This window comes from Macaca fascicularis, chromosome 1, assembly GCF_037993035.2.
Source record: "Macaca fascicularis isolate 582-1 chromosome 1, T2T-MFA8v1.1".
Lineage (NCBI taxonomy): Eukaryota > Metazoa > Chordata > Mammalia > Primates > Cercopithecidae > Macaca > Macaca fascicularis.
Window position 1 is genome coordinate 199017365 of NC_088375.1, and position 24981 is coordinate 199042345.

The following is a 24981-nucleotide window of genomic DNA, read 5'->3' on the forward strand; positions in this document are numbered from 1 at the left end:
TTTTTCTAAGCTAACTTGTTCATGCCTATGGCTTTAACTACCATCTATATGACTCCCGTATCCATAAATGCAGTTTTACAGTCTTACCTGAGCACCAACCTGTGTTTACTGGACACCTTACCCTTATTGCCCCCAAAACTCAGTCTACACAACATTGTCTTTCTTCAAAAAACTCCCCACCTTCCTTCTACAGTCTCCCCCTGCCACCCCCATCTTGACTGGCAGAATGTCCCAACACACTCCTATGCTCAAGGAGAAACCTGGGAGCTAACCTCTACTCCTGTCTTCCACCAGCCATCGAGTCCTACTAATTCTATCTCTTGTCTCTCAAACCTGTCCCTTCCTCCCTATATTCGTTGCTATAGTCTTATTCCACTCCCTCATTATCTTTCTCCTATGCCAGGGGACCAGTTGGCTAGTCATATCCCCTACCAAACTTAATTCCCTTAATGAGACAGACACTATTTTCCTCATTTTGAATTGTGCCTGCCCTCCCCACAATACTGCTGGCACAGTACTTTGCATGTTTGTTGAATGAAGAATAAATGGAGGCCCTGTGAAGTATTCCTGCATAACAATCTACAGTATTATTCTCACCTAAAATCTATTAGAGATGTAATCAGTCCCAGAAGTTTGTTTTGCTGGTAGGAAAAAAAGAGAAAGACCGCACTTCAGAAATAGAAGCCACTGTTGTCTTTATAAAACACAGAATTGTGCTGCTGCTGCTGCTGTTGCTTGCTTCAGAAGGAACTGTACATTACAGCTGCTGGGATAGTTTCACGATGGACTGGACAAGGTACAGCTCAAAGCAGGACACAAACACAAGTCTCAAAGGGAAACAAATGCAAACAAGTACACAGCTGTGGGGATCCAGAGACATTTCCCCATCCATGCTGGACTTGAGAGGGATAAAAAGTTTAGAAACTAAAGTGAAACCCAGAGTAGTCACACATGCCCACCACATGGCTGCTAAGTGCAACATCACACACCAATTAGGCTGGACTGTGTGCACAGGAAAGTAATTTCATTTTTCCTTATTGCTACTACACCAAGGGACTCAGTGCATTTGACGAATGTCTTTACTTGCACAATTCTTGGAGGGTTTCCTATTTTCCTCTGTAGAGAAGGAAATCTCCCTTTCCCACCTCATTCTGTTTTGTTTTTAGCTCATTCCTTCCCCTCCCTTTCTTGGATGCCCAAACAGCAGCCAGAGGTTCTAAGTCAGTGTGAGTAGAGTAAGGGGAGAGCACCAACCCAGCCTCTCTCCCTGCCCAGGGAGAAGGCAAGTCCTATTAAGTTGGAGGAAAGAGAAACCAGAAAATACCTCCTTCCCAATCTGCTTAGAAGGCCAAACAGTAAAAAGTGCCCTGCATATCCCTGCCATGATCAGATTTTAAGAAGGAAGGTATTCCAGCTACCATCCTGGATTGGCCTAGGCCCCATATATAAATAAAAATAACTTCCCCCAATGTAGTTTCCAAAACTGCCTTTTGGCTAGTTTGAGATGATTTTTCTACCCTGAAGGGGAAGAAACTTCCAACCTTGTTAGTTCACAGGATTCCAGGTCCAAAATTGTCCCACCAGCCTTACAGATATCCTATGGGCCAGCTAATAGCGTGCCCTTGTCTGCCCATCTTGAGTGCTGGCCTTATTCACAAACAGAAGAAGAGAAGTATCCAAAAACACTGCTGCTTAGCTAAATAGGAGGCCACAGAGAAGCTATCTAGCAGGTGGGCATTAGGAGCTTTTTAGGGAAGTTTCAAAATTCTAGGTACCTTCTTCTTCGGCTTTATGTTAAGCATAAGTTCCCAGCAACAATAGCCCCAGGCTTATCCCTGGAGGCCAGTGTAGCACCTCAATCCCTAATGGATCAGGTTGGACTGGATAAACAATCAAAGAACAGGGCTCTCTCCTTTCCCACTTTTTATTCAAATTCTCTCCATTCTCTTCTCATCACTCTTTCCCTTATGTCCATCCCCTAACACTCAAGCCCAGGATACCCAAGTAGCTCAACCCTAAGACAATCTCAGAAAAGGCAGGCCCCAGGTAAAGAGAAAAAGAACCAGATTTAGTAAAAGCAATGAGAGAAACCAGCTCCAAGGAGTGGACAGGTGTGGAAAATGCCAGAAACCCTCCTGACTTCACACAAGTTGGGCAGGTCAGTTGCTCTTCTCTCGTATAAGCTTGAGGGCAGTCCAGCCCAGGTGAACATCTCTGGGCTTGGGGAACAGGTTCTTGGTCGTCTGCAGTCAAGGAGCTAAGCCTGACCTTGCCAGCTAACAGTGGGATCATTGCAGCCATGCAGAGATTTCATCATCACATAGGCAGGCAGGCAGGCAGGCAGGCAGGCAGGCAGGCCGGCCAGCAAGCAAGCAGAGTGAATAGTAGAAAAGGGAAAGGAAGCCAGGGAAAAAGAGAAGAGGAAAAGGCAGGCAAAACAGTGGTACAAAGGGAGCAAGAGACCCATCTGAGAGGATGAGGCTGGGGGTCCCCCAAGCACTTCCTTGAAGCTTGGGTAAGAAGCACCACTTAAACCAAATCCACATGAGCCAAAGCTTGCTGCCAACACCACTTCTCCATCTGCATCCACCACCTTTCAAACAAGAATAATCCTCAAGGTCAGGGTTATTTTTCAAGTCTCAAAAATTATTTTTTTACAAAAAAATCAGAGTAAGAAGTCATTTCTTGTCATTGCCCAAAGCTGATTCTCTTGCTTTTTTATTTCTTGAATGGCATATGCCATGCCAAAGGGCTAAAAATGCATTTCAAGCCCCAGCTGATAACCAACTGGAGAGAGTGAGGCAAAGAGAGAAAAGGAGAGAACACAAACTTGTTGCTGGGAGTAGAGGCTGCCACCTGCTCCCTATGGACATTTGCAAATGCTGGTGAATGACTGGACCCTCCAGGAATAGTGCCCTGATCCTAGCCCCAAAATGTACCCAAGTAGAGAACATGCAGAGCCCACTGTCCCAGAAGAGCTCCCCTCCCCAAAGGGTGACAGAACACGAAGTAGACTGTATATGAAGGCAATGGACAGGGCAGATGGAGTGTTAGCATCACTCTCTTTAGGCACTTGTGTAAGGAATGTAGGCTCTCCAGTGAGCTGCCTCCTCCCAGAGCCCTCCATTCTGTTCTTCAGCTGGGCTTGTGCCTATAGGGCACCCCATGCTGTAGCCAGCAGGAAAAAAGTAAAGAAGGAGTTACTCAACAGTCCTGATGCTTTCTCCATAATGAATGTTTGTGCTACGTTTTGTGAGTTGCTGAACAATGTAGCCAACCAGAACAGAACCTGGGACAGATTGTTTTGCATAGCAAATCCGGGTCATACAAGAGCAGCTGAGGAGAGGAAACGGTAGTTCTAACTCTATAGGCCAGGATTTAGACCCTCCTGCCTCCAGCTGGCCTCCAAGCCTGGGCTAGGTCTAAAGTAATCATGGCTTCATCACCAGATCAGATAGATCCAAACCCAGGCTCCTCAAAAAGAGGAAATTCCACACTGAAGTTGCAACTCCCCATCCCAAGCGGTGGGGCAGGAAAAAAATGAACAGTCAAGGAAAAAGGGCAGGGGGGGATGCTTGCTTCAAGGCCAGCAGAGACCAAGCTAGAACCACCACCTTCTCCAGTCCTGCAAGACAGCCAAACCCCATGTCTCAAGACAAAAAGAAAAAAAAAAGCTCATGCCACCCACTCACATGCCCTAGTGGGAAACCAGGAAAAATTCATTTGTGTAAACAGAAGCAATAGGGAGCAGCAAAATTCCCCAGCCTGTCCACAGGACACACTGGAATCTAGGATGAGCCAAAGGGTCAGAGGACAGTCCAGAGGAAGGAAAAAGATGCACTTGCAAGAAAGAGTGCAGGACAGTGCAGAGGAGGGAGGCTACAGCAAGAGAAAGGTATTATCTGCACAGAGGAAGGATGGAGCCCGGACCCCATCTTGGGGTGATAACCACCCCCTCCCTACCTAGCCAGGTCAGAGAACAAATCAGGTACACAGTTCATTCTGATGGCTCAATGTTTCCGGGATACAAACTCATCAGGCATGGGAAGGATTTCCAAATTTTGGCAATACACTCAAGTTATGGTATAAAAATAACATTTTGTTTTCTCTCTTTTTTCTCATTTTAGACCTAAGAGTTTTTTGTTATAAGACACCCCAGTTAAGAAATATTGAAACACAAGAGACTTGACCATCAAGGGAGAAAAGAAGCCAAGAGTGAAAAATGCTATGAAAGTAACTCCAGACCTGGGTGGGGTGGGAGGTAGGAGGAACAAGGAGAAAAGGAGGCATAAGTGGAAAGGCCAGGGGCCAGTCATCTCAGCAGCTCCGAGACTTGTCATGTTTGAAAGTGCAAATGTCAATGGATTTTAACCATCTTGAGGTTGTGATCTTTTAAAAAGCTCAATGAATGAGGAAGTCAATTCCTTCAAATGCAAAATAGCTGGCTTTCTGGCTGGAGGTTTGTTGGGTCTGGGGTATTTCTTCCCCATCTACCTCCTCTCCCACCCCCACCCCATTCCCCAAAGAAAGGTACAAAAGGTTGCAGTTCTGCAGCATTACCGTTACAGGGAAGGCACTGGTTACCCACCAGCGGGCGGAAGGAAGACAGGGTCGTGTCACTTCAAAGCTAAGTGCCATAGTGCCTTAAGTATTACTAGGGGCTGGATGTCTGTCAGGGAGGAGAAGTAAGGTGGGGCAGAAAATGTGGACAGAGAGGAATAAGGGGAAGGGGGGGGTGGCAGCTGGGGGAGGAGCAACCAAAACCATTAAAAAATCTTCCTACAAACTGGATTCTGAACCCATTAAAACATCTAGTATCCTAAAATATTGATCTGGGTCTGGTTTCATTTTTCTTCTTAAACAAATCTAGTCCTTTTCTGATTAAGGCTCCTAAAAAATCCTTCCCTCCTCCCACCCACTTTCTCAAGCCCCTCACTTTCCCATCTAAAGTATCAAACCCAAACCTAACCAGCTTTTGTCTGCAGGGCTACAGAGTTGACCTTACCAAGCTGTCAAGCATGAGTCTTTAGCACTGTGAGTCACATGAGACACCTGTGTGTATGGTGGGCACCAGTGCTGCCCCTTTTGGTCCATTGGGGTCAGGGCCAGATGTGACAAGATGGGGTGAGGGGTGGGGGACATGAGGTTGATATCAGAGATTTCTGGCTGGTGGTCTGTCTTGCTGGCCCTGTTCCCCACTCTTACACCACCTCTACAGAAGGAAACAAGGCGTCCTACACTCCTCCCTACCCCACCTCCCTCCTCCTTGCTTCCTCTGGATTTGGGTGGCACAGCTCCTGGGGCTTGGAAAGCTTTCTTCTATCCAGTGAGGTAACAGCGTTCTGCCTTCAAGCGAAGTACATGGTGCGCAGAGTATCCTGATGAACCTGCACGGCTTTGGCCAGGGCCTGGGGGTCCCGCCCATTGCTTTGCCCCGATATGTGGCTCCCCTCTCCACTGAAAAGGAAAAGATGAAAGAAGTCCTTCCTGGTGAACTGAGCTGCTGCTAATTCCCTCACCCAGCCCTGGGATGCCAATTCCCATACCAACTTAAGAGAAAACCCCAACCCAGGATTGGGCAGAGAAGCCCAATGACACCAAATTGGACAGCACTCCTTTCCTTCTACCCAAGGAAAGTTGAGAAGATCTGGCACAACAGGCTGAAGCAAAAAGGAGGCCAACCTGATCCCAGGTCTCACCTGTCATGCTCCTTGTCCACCAGGTGGTATCGTGCCCGGAAAGCCACCAGGCGGGCATAGTAGGCAGGTGCTGGGATAGAGACAGAGCGTGTGCATCGTACGTAAGTGTGGCACAGCTGGTATGTCAGGATCTGGAGCTCATCCGCTGTGAAACGGTTGTCATCCCAAAGAACATAGTAATGGGATGGTCGGCTGGTGCCCTGGGAAGATAGGAAGATGAGGGTCCCAGGCTGAGCAGAGGAGATGGCTGATAATAGGGGAACAGGATCACTATTAAGAATACGGCTGGGTAGATAATTCACCCATGAACAGGCGGATGCAAAACTACCAATGTCATAAAGCACTCTTCTTAAAGGTAACCTGCAAGTGTACTCAGGGCTTATTAAGAGAGCAGTCCTGGCCGGGAACAATGGCTCATGCCTGTAATCCCAGCACTTTGGGAGGCCAAGGTGGGTGGATCACTTGAGGTCAGGAGTTCAAGACCAGCGGGGCCAAAATGGTGAAACCTTGTCTCTACTAAAAATACAAAAATTAGGCCGGGCGCAGTGGCTCACGCCTGTAATCCCAGCACTTTGGGAGGCCGAGGCGGGCGGATCACGAGATCAGGAGATCGAGACCATCCTGGCTAACACGGTGAAACCCTATCTCTACTAAAACTACAAAAAATATTAGCCGGGCGTGGTGGCGGGCGCCTGTAGTCCCAGCTACTCAGGAGGCTGAGGCAGGAGAATGGCGTGAACCTGGGAGGCAGAGCTTGCAGTGAGCCGAGATCGCGCCACTGCACTCCAGCCTGGGCGACAGAGCGAGACTCTTGTCTCAAAAAAAAAAAAAAAAAATTAGCTGGGCATGGTAGCGCATGCTTGTAATCCCAGTTACTCGGGAGGCTGAGGCAGGAAGGCAGGAGGACCGCTTAAACCCAGGAGGCAGAGTTTGCAGTTAGCTGAGAGTGTGCCACTGTACTCCAGCCTGGGGGACAGAACAAGACTCCACCTCAAAACAAAATAAAACAAAACAAAACAAAACAAAACAAATGAACATAATTTGGATGTCATTCAGTGATGACTGATATATTGTAGAGGCAATGTGAATAAACAATTCATCTTTGACCCATTGGAACCCCAAGATATAGCCCAGCTACCTGGATGCCTGCATGGCTGCACAGATAGAAGTCAAACTCAAATGGGTGGGTGATGTTGGTGTCCACTGTGGTCCCAGCTGGGATGTTACCACTCTTCCCAATCTGTATAGAGACAAACACAACCAAGATCCCAAGACCTGCCTGGCCCTAACTAGGACCCTGGCTCAATTCTACTCTGACTTCACCAAAATCCCAAGAACAAAGCCAAAGTTGCTATTCCCAGAGGGTACTGAATCTTTAAATAATATGCTTCTAAAGTCACACAGACCTATGTTCAAGTCCTATTAGCTGTATGATCTTAGCAAGTCATTTAACCTTTCTGAGATTAAACTGGAGATAATAATAATACCTACCTCACAGGGTTGCTGTGAGGAAGACGCCTTGTACAGTATCTGGCACATAGGAGGAGTTCAATAAATGGTAGTTCCCTTTCCCTTCTCTGGGAGCTGGTCTATATATGGGGTCTAGGCCAGGGAGCTAGGAGGAGGGAAAGGAAGTATAAGGGAAAGAGGGGAGGAGGTGGACACTAGTGAAGGCAGTGGTAGAGGAAGGACCACAAGAGCTAAGAGGAGGGAAGGGGCCAGGGAGGATGAACAGGACAAGGACTAAATCCCCAGCCTTTATCTGAAGGGCTTCTTCTCTATTAAGATAAGGGAGACAGAAGGAGGGGACGGGAGGTCTCAGTCCCTCACTCACTCGCTCGTTCTTGTCAGCACAGAAAAGGCGGGTGTGATGGCGTTTCTGCACCACAATATAAGTGATCCCAGGCTGGTAGTCCTTTTCCAGTTTGATGCAGGCATCACGAATGGCCAGTAGCTCATAGTGGAGTATCTAGGCACAAAATGGAGAGGGAAACAAAGAAACACACAGTTCCTCTTGAGTTCACATACCCTTCTGAACTAAGGAATTGCCACTTGTAATATAGCTTTTTGCTCAGTCTCCCTTTATATGCTGATGCTCAACAATTAGAGATGATAGGCCCTTCTTGTCAAAAGCAGCCTTATACTCAGTTCACTTAATATGTTCCTATAAAACCTTGGCCAGGAGCCTTGGCATCAGAAGACAACAAACATCTGGTTCTTGTGTATAAAGAGACCTAATATCAAGACACAGAACCAAGGTTCACAGAGAAATCACTAAAATTACAATGCCCAAAGTTAGTTTCACTCAGGATCAGGCAGCTAATGAGAGTTCTCTTTTGGGCTCCAAGAGCAGACAGGTTGTGGACCACCAGAGAAGAGCAGACATATAGCTCCATAATGGGTGCAGAGAGAGTAGGTGAATTCAGTCCTACAAAGCAAGCAGGATTATTAGAAAATGGGCTAGCTAAAGGAAAAGCTAGAAGTAAATAATCATAGGCAATAGTTTCCTATGGCCATGGATGTCAGATATAGAGGGTCAAAACTGTATGGTACAGAACGATAGACTTTGGAATCAATTAGACGTAAATTTAAGCTTTAACTAGTTGTATTACATTGGGCAAGTTATTAAACTCCACTAAGTCTCATTTTCTCCACATCTGTTAATGTTACTAAGACCTGCTTCACAAAGCTGTTATGAAGACTAAGATAGACAATTAAGTAAAAGCACAGAAAACCTAGTAGGGCTTAATAACTGCTGATTGCTTTACTAAGCAGTTTGAATTTTAACCCAAAGCTATGTGAAGCCACTAGACATTTCTGAACAGATATGTGATATGATAAATGTGTCTGATATTTTAGAAAATACTGGATGACTTAGAAATTGGGCATAATGGCCAGGCACCGTGGCTCACGCCTGTATTTCCAGCACTTTGGGAGGCCAAGGCGGGTGGATCATTTGAGGTCAGGAGTTTGAGACCAGCCTGGCCAACATGGTGAAACTCCAGCTCTACTAAAAATACAAAAATAAGCTGGATGTGATGACTCATAGCTGTAGCCCCAGCTACTTGGGAGGCTGAGAAAAGAGAATCACTTCAGCCTAGGAGGCAGAGGCTGCAGTGAGCTGAGATCATACCACTGCACTCCACCCTGGGCAAGAGTGAGACTCTGTCCCCGCCAAAAAAGAAAAAAAGAAAAAAGAAAAATAGAAACTGGGCCTAACAGTTAAGAGCATAAACTATGGAATCAGACCAATGTGTATGAATCCCAGTTCCACTCCTAATTAGCTTTGATGACATTAAAGAATCATGTAACATTTCCAAGCCTGTTTTCTCATCTGTTAAATGTAAATACACTATTATTCCATAGGACTATTGTAAAGCATTAAATAAAACATGTTTCCTCTCAGATTTAGGAAAAAACACACACACACACACACACAAAAAACGTGAAGTGCTTAGCACAGTTCATGGCACACAAGAAGTTCACTGGAACAGTAATTATAATACTATTAAACGGTAGTCAAGGATACCAGTTCAGGATAGAAGTTAAAAAAAAAAAAATGAAGACTGGCAGTGAGAATGAATAGGAGGAGTATTATGAAGGAAGGTCAAAACAGCATTAGTCCTCAAATGCAATCTCCAGACTATCAGCATCGCCTAAGAACTTGTCAGTATTGTAAATTCTTGGCCCTCATCCAAGACTCATTGAATCAGAAACTCTAAGGGTAGAGCCCTTAAAACTGTTTTAACAAGCCCTCCAGGTGATCTTAATGTAAGTTAGCATTTGAGAATCACTGGTCTAAACAATCAGTCTCCAACAGGAACCAACTACTTAAATAGGCACTGAGAGTCTTCTATTATGAGAAGAAAAATCTACAGATGCTTGTATACTCCATCCCTCAGTTGCCATCCTTGCCCCCAAGTCTACCCCATTTAGCAAAGTTCCCGAAGAAGTGACACACCTCCCAGTGCCAATAGCTTAGAAAAGGTAGTAGCACCTAGCTTTCCAGCCATGATGTGAAGGTTTTCTCCACCTACTGTGGGCCCTACCTGGGGTAGCTGGCCTTCAGGGACCCCATCTCGGTAGAAGATGATGCGGGTAGGCTTGAAGCGGGTGGACTTGTAGAACTGGATGAGGAGCTCACGCACCATGTAGGACAAGTCTTCAATGATCTCTTGGCGTGGTCGCTGTACCCGCACAGTAGCACAGTATCGGCTGGGGTGGGCATCCATACTGCCTACCACCTGACAGTCAGAGAAAAAGGATTAGCTCCTAGAACCTTCACCCTCACTGTCAGGCTATGGGTTTGTGGAAAGGCTTCTTAGCAAGAAAACTGCAACTGAATGAGTAGGGCTTGGGATTCAAAGAGCCCTGGTTTCAATCTCTATTCTATCACACAAGCAGAAGTTACTCAATCTCTCTGATCCTTTTTCCCCTTCTCAGATGTTGATAAGAACACCTGCTTGCAGTGCTACTGCAGTCCATATTAAGCACCTTACACAGGGCCTAGCCCACAGTAGGTACTTGATAAATTGATTTCTCTACCCTTTGCAGAGGAGCGTGTGAAGGTTTAGTACTACTAGATCAAACAATGGCCTCTTCCAGTCCCAAGTTTATCCTTTTTCCCATTCAAATGCTAATCTACCCAGGAATCATGACCATAGTAACAGTGTTCTTGTGGTTGATGGAAGAAACGCCATTTAGAAAGGAGACAGTGGCCAAAGCCTAGGAGGGATGGCCACAAGAAAAACAGGGATAAGCGTATTATAGGGTTTCCCTGCACTTACTGAGGTTAAGACCAGTGTGCCTACAGAAATGTGAGGGTTTAGGAAACACAAGTGGGAAAGGAAGTCTGATCCCTAGCAATTTGGAAGCCCCTAGGAGACAAAGAGCAGAAAAGTCAGGAGAGAGATAGGAAAAATATCTAATCTATTACACAGTGAGGATGGGCAGAGGAAAGGATAGTCCCATCAACTAAGTAACTCCCTTTAAAGGGATTTCAGAGAAGATACAGTCCCTCTCCTACATGCCAAAAGCAGGCATGGGGAGACAGACATTCAAATGCAGAGCAAGAGTGATGCAGAATGAGTCAAGTCTCTGGCTACACTCTCACTACTCTCCCTGAAAAAAGACACCATACAGAGCTACCTTTATGACATATCAAGGGAATGGGAATTGGGAATAGCGAGCTAAATGGAGATCTTATGAAGGGTCAAGAGCCAGAGCTGAGGGAAGGAAATCATGGGCAGTTTTGAGGACTCAGAGTGAAGAGGAGAACTTTATGAGGCAGCTGGAGAATATCACTCACTGCTGTGATAGAAGGTTTTTTCCCATCCCCTGCTGGGGGGTGTGTAACATCTGCTCCCAGGAATATCACTGGCTGTTGAAAAACGGCAGAGCTGAGCAAGGAAGAGAAAACAAAATGGTGAGGCGTTGGGTCTTCTCTAGCTGGCACCATCCAATACCCACTCTGCTCTTCTCCCCCTTGTGTCTGATTCACTCTGCCTGGCCAGGGTCCTATCTCTTCATCAATTCCCAGCATGGTACCTTGAAAAGGGCAAGTGGACAACAGAGTTCATACCGCTGGTGTGGGACTAGGATGTTGTTAATGCCACCAAGTTTGACATTGATCTTGAGGCAGAGGTTGGACAGAGTCTGAGGTGAGGTCTTGACCACATTCTTCACCTGCACACACTGTGTAGCCATTCCCAAGAGTGTATCTCCAACACGTTTCACCTCAGCTATGGGCGGGGAGAGAAATGATTAGTGCATTCAACAAATATTTACTGAATGCCTACTAGATGCCAGGCAGTGTATGAGGTGCTAGCGAACACAATGATGACAGGAAACATGTAAGGTCCCTGCTCTCATAGTGCTTACTAAATAGGGACTAATTTTAAAAACTGTGAAAATTACAACACTGATAAATGACACGACAGAAAACTTCATGGAACAATGACAGCATAAAATAAGAAATAAAAACCTAGTCAGGAAAGGATTCTTGAGTAGGTAATGATTGAAATGAAATCTGAGGACAGCAAAGGACTTAGAGGAGAGGGAGTTTGAGAGAGAGCATTCTAGGCAGAGGGAACAACATGCAAAAATGCACCCTGCTAGAAGATAGCAAGACGTGTCTGAGAAACAGAAAGACCATAGCAGCTAAAAAGAACAAGGGGAGCATGTTGTAAGAGAAAGAATGTGGTCACTAGACTGACCTATTAGAGGATATAAGGGTAGCTTAGATTAACAAGACGGGTGAGGGCCGGGCGCGGTGGCTCATGTCTGTAATCCTAGCACTTTGGGAGGACGAGGCAGGTGGATCACGAGGTCAGGAGATCGAGACCATCCTGGCTAACACAGTGAAACCCCGTCTCTACTAAAAATACAAAAAAATAGCTGGGCGTGGTGGCACGCGCCTGTAGTCCCAGCTACTTGGGAGACTGAGGCAGGAGATTCGCTTGAACTTGGGAGGCAGAGGTTGCAGTGAGACGAGATCACACCACTGCACTCCAGCCTAGGTGACAGAGTAAGATTCCGTCTTGGAAAAATAAATGAAATAAAATAAAATAAAATAAAATAAAAATAGGCCATAAATTATTTGTGACACATTTTGAGTCTGAAGTAGTTTTTTGGTCATCTCAGTAAGGATATCAACTAAGCGAATGGGTCTCGTGGTTCAATGCTCAAAAGAGTAGTCTGAAATGGAGATGCAAATTTGTGTGATAATTAGGTACAGAGAGTAGTTGAAGGCATGATCTTGAGATCACTAAGGAAGATAACATAGTAAAAAGAGAAGACAACCTAGATCTGAATCTTGAGGAACTCCCAGTATTGGCAGAACAAGAAGATGAGTCAGCAAAGGACAAAAAATCCAGAAAGCTAGAAGGGAGACCAAGATAATGTTGTATCACGACTGCCAAGGGAAGAGAGTGTTTCAAGAAGGAGCAAGTGGTCAACAAAGTGAAATGCGTCTAAGAGATGAGGTAAAATCAGGACCAGAAATATCCTCTGGAATTAGTGATATTAAGGTTAAAAAAAAAATTAGTGTACAGAGGCAAAAATTGTTGTGGTGATCTAAGGTATCAGGAAGAAAATGTAGGACTGACCAACAATTTGGTATGCTTTCAATGGAAGAGATTTGAGCATGTTTAAAAAGATCATATCTACTTCCAAGAGAGATGGAATAGTGGCAAGCCAGTTCTACAGATAGCACTCAGAAAAGCCAGATAAAATATAAAAATCATCTTTTTAAAGGCAGCAGAGAATGCTGAGAAAACAAGAACTAGAGGGGGTAAAATTCCAGAGAGGGAGAAAAAAAAAATCTCAGAGGTGAGCTATCTTCAGCAGTTGCTTTTACCCTGGGTACATTTGCTGAATCCAAGTGTGGGTAGGAAGCTAAGAGTCTAAGCTCTGCACCACTGCCATGGAAAAGAAAAGCAACAGTTTTTGCTCCATTTAGAGATAGATTAATTCTAAACATGAATGATTTTCTTTTAATCATTAAAAAAAAAAAACACTTAAAAATAGTATCTTCATGACCCCGGGATTCCTGTTCTTTTTTTTTTTTTTGAGATGGATTCCAAGTTTGGTAAGGATATAAACTATCTAGAACTCTTTTTTTTTGAGATGGAGTCTCGCTCAGTCGCCCAGGCTGGAGTGCAGTGGCGCGATCTCGGCTCACTGCAAGCTCCGCCTCCCGGGTTCACACCATTCTCCTGCCTCAGCCTCCCAAGTATCTGGGACTACAGGCGCCCGCTGCCACGCCCGGCTAATTTTTTTGCATTTTTAGTAGAGATGGGGTTTCACCGTGTTAGCCAGGCTGGTCTCGATCTCCCGACTTCGTGATCTGCCCGCCTTGGCCTCCCAAAGTGCTGGGATTACAGGCGTGAGCCACCGCGCCCGGCATTATCTAGAACTCTTATACACTGCTGGTGAAAGGATAAATTGATATACTTAAAATCCACTCCTGGATATACTCCCAAGAAAAAATGGTTATATATGTTCAAAGGACACATAGAAGAGTGTTCACTGAAGCATTACTATTATTATCATTATTATTTTTTTGAGACAGAGTCTTCCTCTGTTGCCCAGGCTGGAGTGCAGTGGCATGATCTCAGCTCACTGCAACCTCCACCTCCCGAGTTCAAGCAATTCTCCTGCCTCAGCCTCCCGAGTAGCTGGGATTACAGGCACCCGCCACCACACCCAGTTCATGTTTTGTATTTTTAGTAGAGACGGGGCTTCACCATGTTGGCCAGACTTGTATCAAACTCCTCACCTCAGGTGATTCACTTGCCTCGGCCTCCCAAAGTGCTAGGATTACAGGCATGAGTCATTGCACCCAGCCTGAAGCATTATTTTCAATAGTCAAAAACTGGAAACAATCCAAATATGTACATTAACGGAACGGATAAATAGATGGAAATTGTGTTATATTCATATGATGGAAAAACTATAACAAACCACAACTTTATGTTGCATGAAAGAAGTCAGACACAAAAAAAGTATATACTATATGATTCTATTTATATAAAGTTTAAATATAGGCAAAACTAACCTATGGTATTAGAAGCCAGAATAGTGGTTACCACTGGTAGGAGGTTGTAGTGACTCGGGCTGTGGTAAGGTTCTGCTGCTGAACTGGGTGCTGGTTACGCTGTTGTGACACTTTATGAAATATCACTAAGCTGAACATGTAAGATTTCTATATATACAATTTAATAAAAAGTTTACATTAAAAAAAAAATATCAGTTTAGTGGAGAGGAAGCAATTAAATATACTAAAGACAGGATAGGTATACTACCTGATCAGAACAGGGCAAATGTACACTCTCAGGGCAACCAAATGCCAATGGGACCTTGCTTTGACCATCACAAGGAGGATGCCATTTTACCCAGCTTCCCAGGAGGGATGGTGAAGGGTCTTTAGTCTGACGGCTGCTCTTTTCTGCTGGCTTAGTTCCCAGGCAAATGACTCCATTGCCTAGGAACTAAGCCAGCAGAAAAAGAGTACCAGTTAGATTGTCCAGGTGATATAATCAAGGAACTGCATGTAAATGAAAGAAACTCGAGGTCCCAATAAAATATCTGAGGCTAGAGAGAAGTGTAACATAATTGAGCCCAGGAAAGGGAAAATTCTGAGTAAGTACTGCCTTTCCCAAGCATGCTGTACCATTCCCAAGCCAAAACACTGGATTTTCCCTTTAATGGAGGGAAATCAGAAACATGAATACTTTCTCAAGGAAGTTCTCCTAAAAAGCATCCTTATCATCCATACAAGGGCCCAAGAAAGACAAGGACTGAAGATCAAACAACTTCTCTCCATAAGTTAATTACTAAGTATCATATCAGTGAAAGGCACTCCCTTAGGTGTGTATATAGAGAGGAAAGATTTCAGAGCAGAATGGGATCCACTCCACAACAAAGTATCAAGTAAGGTAGTAACTGATCAGTGGTCTGATACACTAGAGGAATCCAGAAAGAGATAAGTTCACTCTCCAGGTGAAATGTCAAGAATAAAAAATAAGTAGTATTTAAACTGGGTATTAAAGGATGGAGAGAATTTTAAGGGCAAGGTGGGGGACAAGAAGAAGAGGATACAGATATTCCAAGTAAAGGCAAATGACGTGAACAAAACCAGAGATTGAAAACCACAGACAAGAAATGAGCACTCAGAGTGTCAGCTACATGCCAGGCACTGTGCTAGATTCTGCTTTTTATATAATTAATTCATGATGCTCAGAACGGTTAGGTAATGTGTCCAAGCCAGTTGACTGGTATAGCCAGGATTAAATTCAAATTCAGCTCTCTTCAACAATTCCAGAACCAGCAATCATTCCAGTATGAGTGGCAAGCAAACAGTGCAAGATAAAGCTGAAAACATTAAACTAAGATCAGGTCCATTAAAACCCTTTATGCAGTAATTAATAGTAACCAATGAAGATATTTTTGATAGTAGAGTCACAAAAAGTCTTACTTGGAACCCATTCAAGAAAGTCTTGAGGCAGGGCATGGTGGCTCATGCCTATTATCCCAGCACTTTGGGAGGCCGAGGCGGGCAGATCACTTGAGGTCAGGAGTTCGAGACCAGCCTGGCCAACATGGTGAAACCCCATCTGTACTAAAAATACAAAAATTAGCCAGGAGTGGTAGTGCGCACCTGTAATCCCAGCTACTTTCGAGGCTGAGGCACGAGAATCACTTGAACCCGGGAGGCGGAGGTTGCGGTGAGCTGAGATGGCACCACTGCACTCCAGCCTGGGCAACAGAGCAAGACTCTGTCTCAAAAAAAAGAAAAAAAGGAAGGTTAGAACTCAGTTGAGAAGTGTGGATCAAGAGCAGGGCATATTATCTTGAGAAAAATGTGAAGAAGAACAATGAAGGTGAAGCAAAAGGACAGACTGTCTCCAAAGTTTGAATGAAGGTACTTAGAAGCAACTGTGATGTCAAATACAGAAGTAGGAAAGACAAGGTTTATAGAGAGGACAAACTACTGAAGAGATGGTCCAATAAAACACTTTCTAAGAGCAGACACTATATCTGTTTTATTCATCAATATATCCAGATCTTGCACAGTGTTCCATACATAATAGGTGATCAATAACCTCTTGAAGAAGAAAGGCAGAGAGGCCAAAGGGACAGACAGAAGTTGCAGAGGGTTCAAGGGTTGAATCAAGATTTTAATCACATATAATAATAGGTGATGATTGAAGCAACTGAAATGAATGGGAATTTTAATAAAATGTAAAGGCAGAATGAGAAGGCAGACAACAGGAACCTGTAGAACACCAAGGATTCCTAGTAATGACAAAAATAAATAAGGAGAGATAGAAGAAAATATCCAGAAGTCAAGAGGACAACTGAGAAAAGTCATTGGCAAGCCTGTGCAGAGATTTAGGAGAAAGGTAGACAGAAGGCAAGATGGCTGAAAGAGACATAGAGAATACAGAGAACTCTTTCAAAAAGGTTTTTTTTGTTTTGTTTTGAGACAAGGTCTCATCACTACGTTACCTAAGCTGAAGTACAGTGGCACAATTGCGGCTCACTGCAGCCTCAACCTCTTGGGTTCAAGAAATCCTCTAGCCTCAGACTCCCAAGTAGCTGGGGCCACAGGTGCACAACATGACTGGCTAACTTTATTTTTTCGTAGAGATGAGGTCTTGCTTTGTTGCCCAGAGTGGCCTCGAATTCCTGGGCACAAGCGATCCTCCCACCTTGGCATTCCAAAGTGCTACAATTACAGGTGTGAACCACTGTACCAGGCCTCAAAAAGTTCAATGAAGGAAACAGGAAGACAAAAGCTAAAAGAGATGGCAAATTTGTGGTAATGTGCATTAGGATGGCGGATCTGAATATATTTGAGGGTTGAAAGGTATGAAGTCCCAAAGGTAGCAGGATGGGTTGGGAAAGAGAACACAGAGGAGTTGAACAAGGTAAGAGGAACTCTTACTCCTTTGAAGCAGGAGAGATGGAGACGGAAAATGGCATAAAAGAAAAGTGCTGTGACAGAAATTTATATAGTCATTCCTATTCTAAAAAATGAGAGGAAAAGAGGAGAGATAGCAAGTCTCTCAAAAAGTCCAAGTAATTACCAGGCAACACGATACTAACAGGACCACCTATTCTGCTTGGTTGTGCTGCACAATGTCCAGATAAACAACGCACTCCTAAGGATAGGAATCTAGACCAACCCATCTCTGTACCTGGCCCAGCTTAGCCTGGCATAAGGACCAGCACACAAAGGACCCCAGTAAATGTTGTTGGGAAGGAGTGTGTGCAGATAATTAGGATCTGGAATCACTCAATGGCTCAGGCATGCTATTTCTCCTATAAGAGGAGCACTGACATTAAGTAACAGCTCTGGTCAAAGCCAAGACTCTAGACTGAGTCCTTCCCAGGAGACCCCAGGGAGCTACGCTGAGAAGAGTCCTATCACCATTATCACTGTCCCAAGAGAACTGTACCATACACTGGCGTCTTCCCTGGCAGGATGACAATAATGAGCTGCAGCCCTGAGTAGGTGTTCTTGAGATGCCGGAACATAGGCTCCACGCTGTCTGCCCCCTGGGCATATTTGCAGAAACAAGGCTGACCCTGGATAGGCATCCCCGCATCCTTGGAAATCTTCCGCAGCTGGTCTGTGAAGTTCCTGTACACATGCATGGTCACAAAGGAGGCAGTGAGTCTCACTTGAATTCTTCTGACAAAAATCCATCCATCTTAGGTGTTTAGCACTGTAAGAGGCACTGAGAGATTGGGTTTTTGGTTTTTTTTCTTGAGACAGGGTGCTCTGTCATCCAGCATGGAGTACAATGGCACAATCTGGGCTCACTCAAGCCTCGAGCTGCCAGGCTAAAACAATCATCCCATCTCAGCCTTCTGAGTAGATAGGACTAGAGGCATGCCACCATGCCTGGCTAACTTTTTTTCTTTTTAGTAGAGATGGGATCTCACTATGTTGCCCAGGCTGATCTCAAGTTCCTGGACTCAAGTGATCCTCCCACCTCAGCCTCCCTAAGTGCTGGAATTATAGGCATGAGCCACTGCACCCAGCTAACACTGAGATTCTAACATGAATGATACACAATAATGGCTAATGTAAAAAATACATTTATAGTTGAGTAAGGTAAGAGAGTACTTGCTAAGTGTTCGATGGTACAAGCAAGGAGATGAGGAAGCCCAGAAAAGGGACCTATGGGAATTCTCAAGGTTCCCACCTTGCCCCACTCAAGCAGCTGATTCCTGTGCTCCATTACATGTCCAAAGAAATAGGCAGATGCCCATGTGTAAGGCCTTTCTGCTCAAAGCAGAGGTTCCAACAGTGACGGGAGCACAGGAGATGCTCAGTAAAAATGAGTTCCCTCCTTCCCAACTGGTTCTTTGAAACCTAAGAGCCAATTATTAAGCTTCCTTCCTTTGGCTTTAGGGCTTTACCCTGGAGAGGAAGACAAAGTTGGAAGAGAGGACACACATGCAGTAGAGTAAAAAAATCAAGCTACATAAAGATACTCAAAAACTGAAATAAGCAGCAGGAAATTTAATTTGTGATAATCTTCCATTTAAATTTAAAAACAATGTACAAGACGACCATGGAAGCAGTTGTTTAGGAGATATTATTATATAGCATATAAATAGCAATGTGATAGTTTTGTGAGAAAGTATTTTTTCACATATTTAGTAAAAACACACAAGAAAAATAAATACGGTAAATACTATTATGCAAAATTTAAAATCATTTATATATAGGTATATAAATTGAATAGGATAGTTACAATAATTCATAACAGTGGCTTCATCAGAAGGGAGGAATGGGGCCAGCACAGTGGCTCACACCTGTAATCTCAGCACTTTGGGAGGCCAGGGTAGGCAGATTACTTGAGGTCAGGACTTCGAGACCAGCCTGGCCAATCTGATGAAACCCTGTCTCTACCAAAAACACAAAAAAACCTAGCTGGGCATGGTGGTGAGTGCCTGTAATCCCAGCTACTCAGGAGGTTGAAGCAGGAGAATTGCATGAAACAGGAGGCAGAGGCTGTAGTGAGCCAAGATTGTGCCACTGCACTCCAGCCTGGGCAAGAGCGAGACTCTGTCAAAAAAAAGAAGGGAGGAATGGGACTAGGGTGGAGGACATGAAGGAACATCAAATTTACCTGTAATATTTACATTTAAAAAAGGATAAATATGACAAAACTGGATGGATACATGTTATTCTCTATATTTATCTTAAAAAATTTTTTTCAAAATGAATGTTAGAATAAAAAAACATTACCTAACCACTGTTTCACGTAAATAACAGCTAGGGCTTTGACCATTAATAGTATGTTTTCCATTTCTCTGCCCTGTATACAACTGCAATGTAGCTATTAAAAAGCCAGTATGTTATCAGATTTCATGAATAGTGGGTCTCAACTTCAAGGAAAGACGTATTTCCAATCTTCTCTCTACTACCAGACTACACTTGGAATACTGTGTCCAGTGCTGGGGGCCACAAACTATTGTGAGATGTTTAACATGAGGAAGGCCCTAAAATCCCATCTTAAAGGTGATATAGCTAAAGTAATAGGGCCTCTTTAGCCAGAAAAAAATTGAGGGTTGCATCTAGAACTCTATCATCCATCATCCCCCAACTACTAGTTTGTCGAACCCCATAGCACCCTCATGTCTTCTCCCACTTTCTCAGTGGAAAGGATGCCCTTTCTCAGTGCTCTGGATCCCATCACCCCATACACACTTAGGAACTTTGCTCTGTTTATTTTCCAGTTCCTCTAAGTTATATCTTCAATCTCCACTTACTATGTACATTCTCACTGGACAATCTCAGCCACTGCCATAGATGACTTGGAAATCTTTACCGTTAGCCCAGTCAGAACCACAGATTTAACTGGCTACTAATGACCCACATGAAAAAGCCACATTCTTACCCCTTACAACTAGGTGTCACTGGGGGAAGGGAATGTCTGATAAACTCTCCCAAGTTTGAGGTTCTGGGTTTACTGGTGCCCATACCCCAAAATGGCCAAAGCAATAGATTATCCCAAAAGAAATGGACAAGGGAAGGACATGGGAGAAACACAAGAGCACACAGAGAATAGAACTACTATGAAGAGACTATGGCACAAAGGCAAAAAGCTGGGAGCCTTTCCAATACTGCCAAGCAGGCTGGCTTAAATAGGGGCTAAAGAACTCAGAAAAAGGCCAGGCGCAGTGGCTCACACCTGTAATCCCAGAACGCTGGGAGGCCGAGGTGGGCAGATCACGAGGTCAGGAGATCAAGACCATCTTGGCTAACACGGTGAAACCCCGTCTCTACTAAAAATACAAAAAATTGGCTGGGTATGGCGGCGGGTGCCTGTGGTCCCAGCTGCTCAGGAGGCTGAGGCAGGAGTCTGGCATGAACCCAGGAGACGGAGCTTGCAGTGAGCCGAGATCGTGCCACTGTACCTGGGCTACAGGGCAAGACTCCGTTTCAAAAAAAAAAAAAAAAAAAGAACTCAGGAAAGGAGACAAGAACCCATTTGCAAGGAACCACAATTATGATGGTTGTTTGTGCAGCTGTGAGGGGTAAGGGAAGAAGAGCAAGGGCAGGTCCCATAGTCCCCAGATCCATCAGGAGCTGTTAGAACTTTTTTTTTTTTTTTTTGAGACTGAGTCTCGCTCTGTCACCAGGTTGGAGTGCAGTGGCACAACCTTAGCTCACTGCAACCTCCACCTCCTGGGTTCAAGCAATTCTCCTGCCTCAGCCTCCTGAGTAGCTGGGACTACAGGCACGTGCCACTACGCCTGGTTAATTTTTGTATTTTTAGTAGAGACGGAGTTTCACCATATTGGCCAGGCTGGTCTCAAACTACTGACTTCGTGATCTGCCCACCTCAGCCTCCCAAACTGCTGGGTTTACAGAAAGGAGCCACCGTGCCTGACCTAGAACTTATAGAATCTATATTGCCCAGCAAACTCCTGGGCTGAAGTGATCTTCCTGCCTCAGCCTTCTGAGTAGCCAGGATTACAGGCACGCACCACCGCACCCCAGCTAAGAACGAATTCTCATGACTCCAAGGTCAGCTGAACTCATCACGGCATACTTCCCCACTACCCTTGTCTAGCCAAAACGGTCGGCTCCATCAACTCTTCCTCATCCCTACAGTGTGCTGATCCCACTCCAGATCCAGAGACTATGAGAAGCAACCACTTCAAAACATGGCAATAACCAACTAACTGTATGCTATACGTAGGAAACAACTAACTGTGAGTTTTGTGGCATTTTAAACCTATCTCAATAAAACAAACAAACAAACAAACAAAAAAAGGGCTGGGCGTGGTGGCTCATGCCTGTAATCCCAGCACTTTGGGAGGCCGAAGCAGGTGGATCACAAGGCCAGGAGATCAAGACAATCCTGGCTAACACACTGAAAATTCATCTCTACTAAAAATACAAAAAATTAGCCAGGCGTGGTGGTGGGCGCCTGTGGTCCCAGCTACTCGGGAGGCTGAGGCAGGAAAATGGCGTAAACCCGGGAGATGGAGCTTGCAGTGAGCCGAGATCACGCCACTACAATCTAGCCTGGGCTACAGAGCGAGACTCTAGCTCAAAAAAAAAAAAGACTCCAGGGGAGGGGTTGTTGACTTCTCAAGCCATTACTGCCTGGTTTCTTTAGATCATTTGGCTAAAACACTTTCCTCATTGGTGCCATCTACTCCCAGCTACGGTGGCACAGAGGCCCTGACAACCAGCTAAACAAGCTGCTCTATTTTGTTTCCAATTAGGAACACAAGTTTTGAAGCTCAGATCTGATTTGCTTCCAACTCTGACACTTTCCTGATGATGTGCAAACTTTGGACAAGTTACTTAACCTCTTTTGAGCCTCAGTCTCCTGAAAATGGACATATCACCACCTACTCACTGTAAAGATGAAATGAGAGAATAAAAATTAGGTACTTAAGTACAATTTTGGTGTAAACATTACAGTCATCACTACTACTATTTATTACCAATGATAATTATAACAATAAAATAATTCAGGCCTCTCTTAGGAGATTCATGCCCTAAAATCATCATCTTTGACATAGATATGGCTCCTTATTAACTTCCCCTGACCACAGATCGATAGAAAAGGAACTGGTAGAAGTTTGAGCCAGAAAGCACAATGCAGGCAGAGTCAAGACAGAACACATTACTGATCAGTATCGGCCCCTGGGGACTACAGGAAGGTAGGCAGCTCCAGGGTCTTTCCCACCCTTCCACCCCTACACCGAACCCTCCTTACTTGAGCACCTCTTCTCGACACTGTTTTTGGGGTGCGAAGCAGGCGATGGCCCAGACTTTGATCTCAATCCCATTGTAGAACTGTTTCCCCCGCATGTCCCAGACACCCTGATTGGGTGTGGCAATGGCCCGGTTCTGGGGATAGGCAGAGGGGGCGCCCAGGTGAGCCTCAGTAGAGTCAGGTGGGTAGGGGAGCAAAAGCCCCTGGCTATACAAACCAACCACCCCCATATACCCTGAGATGTTGTCTGGCCCTGACCCTGCTCACCCGGCCGCCGTACTGCAAGATGGGCGCCGGCAGCACTCGCCCTGTCACCTCCGTCATGTCATCCTTCACTTTGATCCCAAATTCCTGGATGTAGGGATCTAAGTTGTAGCTGGCATTCTTCATCTGCAGGACAAAAGAGAGCAATCTCAGGAGAGCAAGAGCTTGGCAATACTGCTCACCCTCTGGGTATCAAGGAGAGAACCCTAAGGAGAAGCTGGGGTTGGCACAGAATAGTCCTAAAAAGAGAGGGAAAGTGGAAAATGAGGGAAGTGACAGGATAACACAGCAAAGTAATACAGGAGAGAAAAAGAGATAGAAAGCAAAGCAACTATACGATAAGAAAGAAGAGCAGCCGTAGAGAGTCCTAGGCAACAAATCTAGACTTGGGTTCTCCTGAAGGAAGGTCCTGCTGGGGCATTAAAACATTTATGCTACCAATGGCCCCAATGACTGAGCAAATGAGTAGGCCCACTGACCAGGCGACTGATCTCCTCCTGTCTGTCTGGAGCGGATCTAGCTGTGGCCTTTATCATGGTCGAAGTCTGGTTGTCGGTCAGCTTTTTAATACAGCGTTGCCCAGCCACAATGTTACAGACCTGAGGAAACGAGAAGGACAGGTAGCTCTGGCTTGAGTACAGTCCATCCTGTATCCAGAGCCCCATAATAAGGAAAGATACCTTGGCTGTCAGCCATGGGGAAGGGAACTGCAAAATCCTTTGTGCATACACATATTCTCCTCTTGAGTTTCACTTGATAGGTAAGTTAGAAAATATTCATGTGCAAAGTAAAAGGCAATTCAGGCCGGGCATGGTGGCTCATGCCTGTAATCCCAGCACCTTAGAAGCCAAGGCAGGCAGATCACTTGAGGTCAGGAGTTCAAGACCAGCCTGGCCAACCCATCTCTACTAAAATTACAAAAATTAGCCAGGCATGGTGGTGTGTGCCTGTAATCCCAGCTACTGAGGAGGCTGAGGAATGAGAATCGCTTGAACCAGGAGGCGGAGGTTGCAGTGAGCCCAGATCACGCCACTGCACCCCAGTCTGGGTGACAGAGTGAGACTCTGTCTCAAAAAAAGGAAAAAAAAAAAAAAAAGGCAATTCAACCACTTTGTGATTAAAAGCTTGTGATCCAGCGCCAGATCTGGGCTCAGGTCTCATATTTTATTTATCTATTTTTTTTTTTTTGGATGGAAAAAAAAAAAGAGATGGAGTCTTGCTCTGTCGCCCAGGCTGGAATGCAGCGGCACAATCTCGGCTCAGAGACATCTGCCTCCCAGGTTCAAGCAATTCTCCTTCCTTAGCCTCCCGAGTAGCTGGGATCACAGGTACCCGCCACCACATCTGGCTAATTCTTGTATGTATGTATGTATGTATATATGTATTTATTTATTTATTTTTGAGACAGAGTTTTGCTCTTCTTGCCCAGGCTGCTGTGCAATGGCACGATCTCAGCTCACTGCAACCTTCACCTCCCAGGTTCAAGCGATTCTCCTGCCTCAGCATTCCAAGTAGCTGGGATTACAGGCATATGCCACCATGCCTGGCTAATTTTGTATTTTTAGTAGAGATGGGGTTTTGCCATGTTGGCCAGGCTGGTCTTGAACTCCTGACCTCAGGTGATCCACCCACCTTGGCCTCCCAAAGTGCTGGGATTACAGGAGTGAGCCACCGCGCCTGACCTTCATATTTTAAATGAGGATAATAGTAACAATCTCAGAGTTGTCTCAAGATTAAATAAAGCACTTAAAGGACTGAGTATAGTTCTGGAACACAGAAAACAATAAGTTGCAGCACAGAATATTATTTACCAAAGGACCATATATAGAGAGCTCTTCTGAATACTGAAAAACTCAATATACACAAATTAGATTTCTAAGGCAGCTCTCCATGGTGGCAGGTACGTAGTTGCTCCATCCAGCAACCCACCAGGACTAGGGTTGGCTCTAAACTCCTGAGCCCCCAGACCACCGCTATCACCGTCTCTGTTGGCTGACAGTGTCCTCTGCTGGTGTGAGAAACATCTTGCCATTTACTTCATCTGTTCTGGGCCCAACAGAAAACAATAGAGATCATAAAAAGCTGTCTAGTGACATACAAGACTTCTAATCCCCAATATACTATATCCAGGATGCTGTGAACAGGAAGGCTGCTAGAATTGAGAGAGCCAGTAGGTCTGGAAATACTTCTGTTTGAAAGTACAGCTTTGCCATTTCTAGGGGATGCTACCTTAAACAGGACTCTTAACCACTCTGAGA

At 44.9% G+C, this 24981-nt stretch overlaps 1 protein-coding gene across 11 annotated transcripts in view; it reads right to left on the reverse strand.

The window, feature by feature from the left end:
* Positions 1–24981, reverse strand: part of LOC102146235 (protein argonaute-1) — a 42432-nt gene continuing 17451 nt past the window's right edge. For 4 of the 11 annotated variants that reach the window (XM_074012339.1, XM_005543989.5, XM_074012323.1 and 1 more), the window contains 11 exons: positions 23203–23322; positions 22727–22849; positions 22460–22593; positions 17663–17847; positions 11281–11440; positions 11008–11098; positions 9749–9943; positions 7534–7668; positions 6838–6939; positions 5700–5899; positions 1–5457 (listed from right to left, as the gene is read on the reverse strand). In XM_074012339.1, coding sequence (XP_073868440.1) covers positions 5349–5457; positions 5700–5899; positions 6838–6939; positions 7534–7668; positions 9749–9943; positions 11008–11098; positions 11281–11440; positions 17663–17847; positions 22460–22593; positions 22727–22849; positions 23203–23322 — 1554 coding nt within the window. In that variant the 3' untranslated portion in view covers positions 1–5348. Of the gene's footprint in view, positions 5458–5699; positions 5900–6837; positions 6940–7533; positions 7669–9748; positions 9944–11007; positions 11099–11280; positions 11441–17662; positions 17848–22459; positions 22594–22717; positions 22850–23202; positions 23323–23403; positions 23533–24981 lie in introns of those variants that run through there. The other 7 variants (XM_074012332.1, XM_015438426.4, XM_015438449.4 and 4 more) reach the window with 4 other exon arrangements.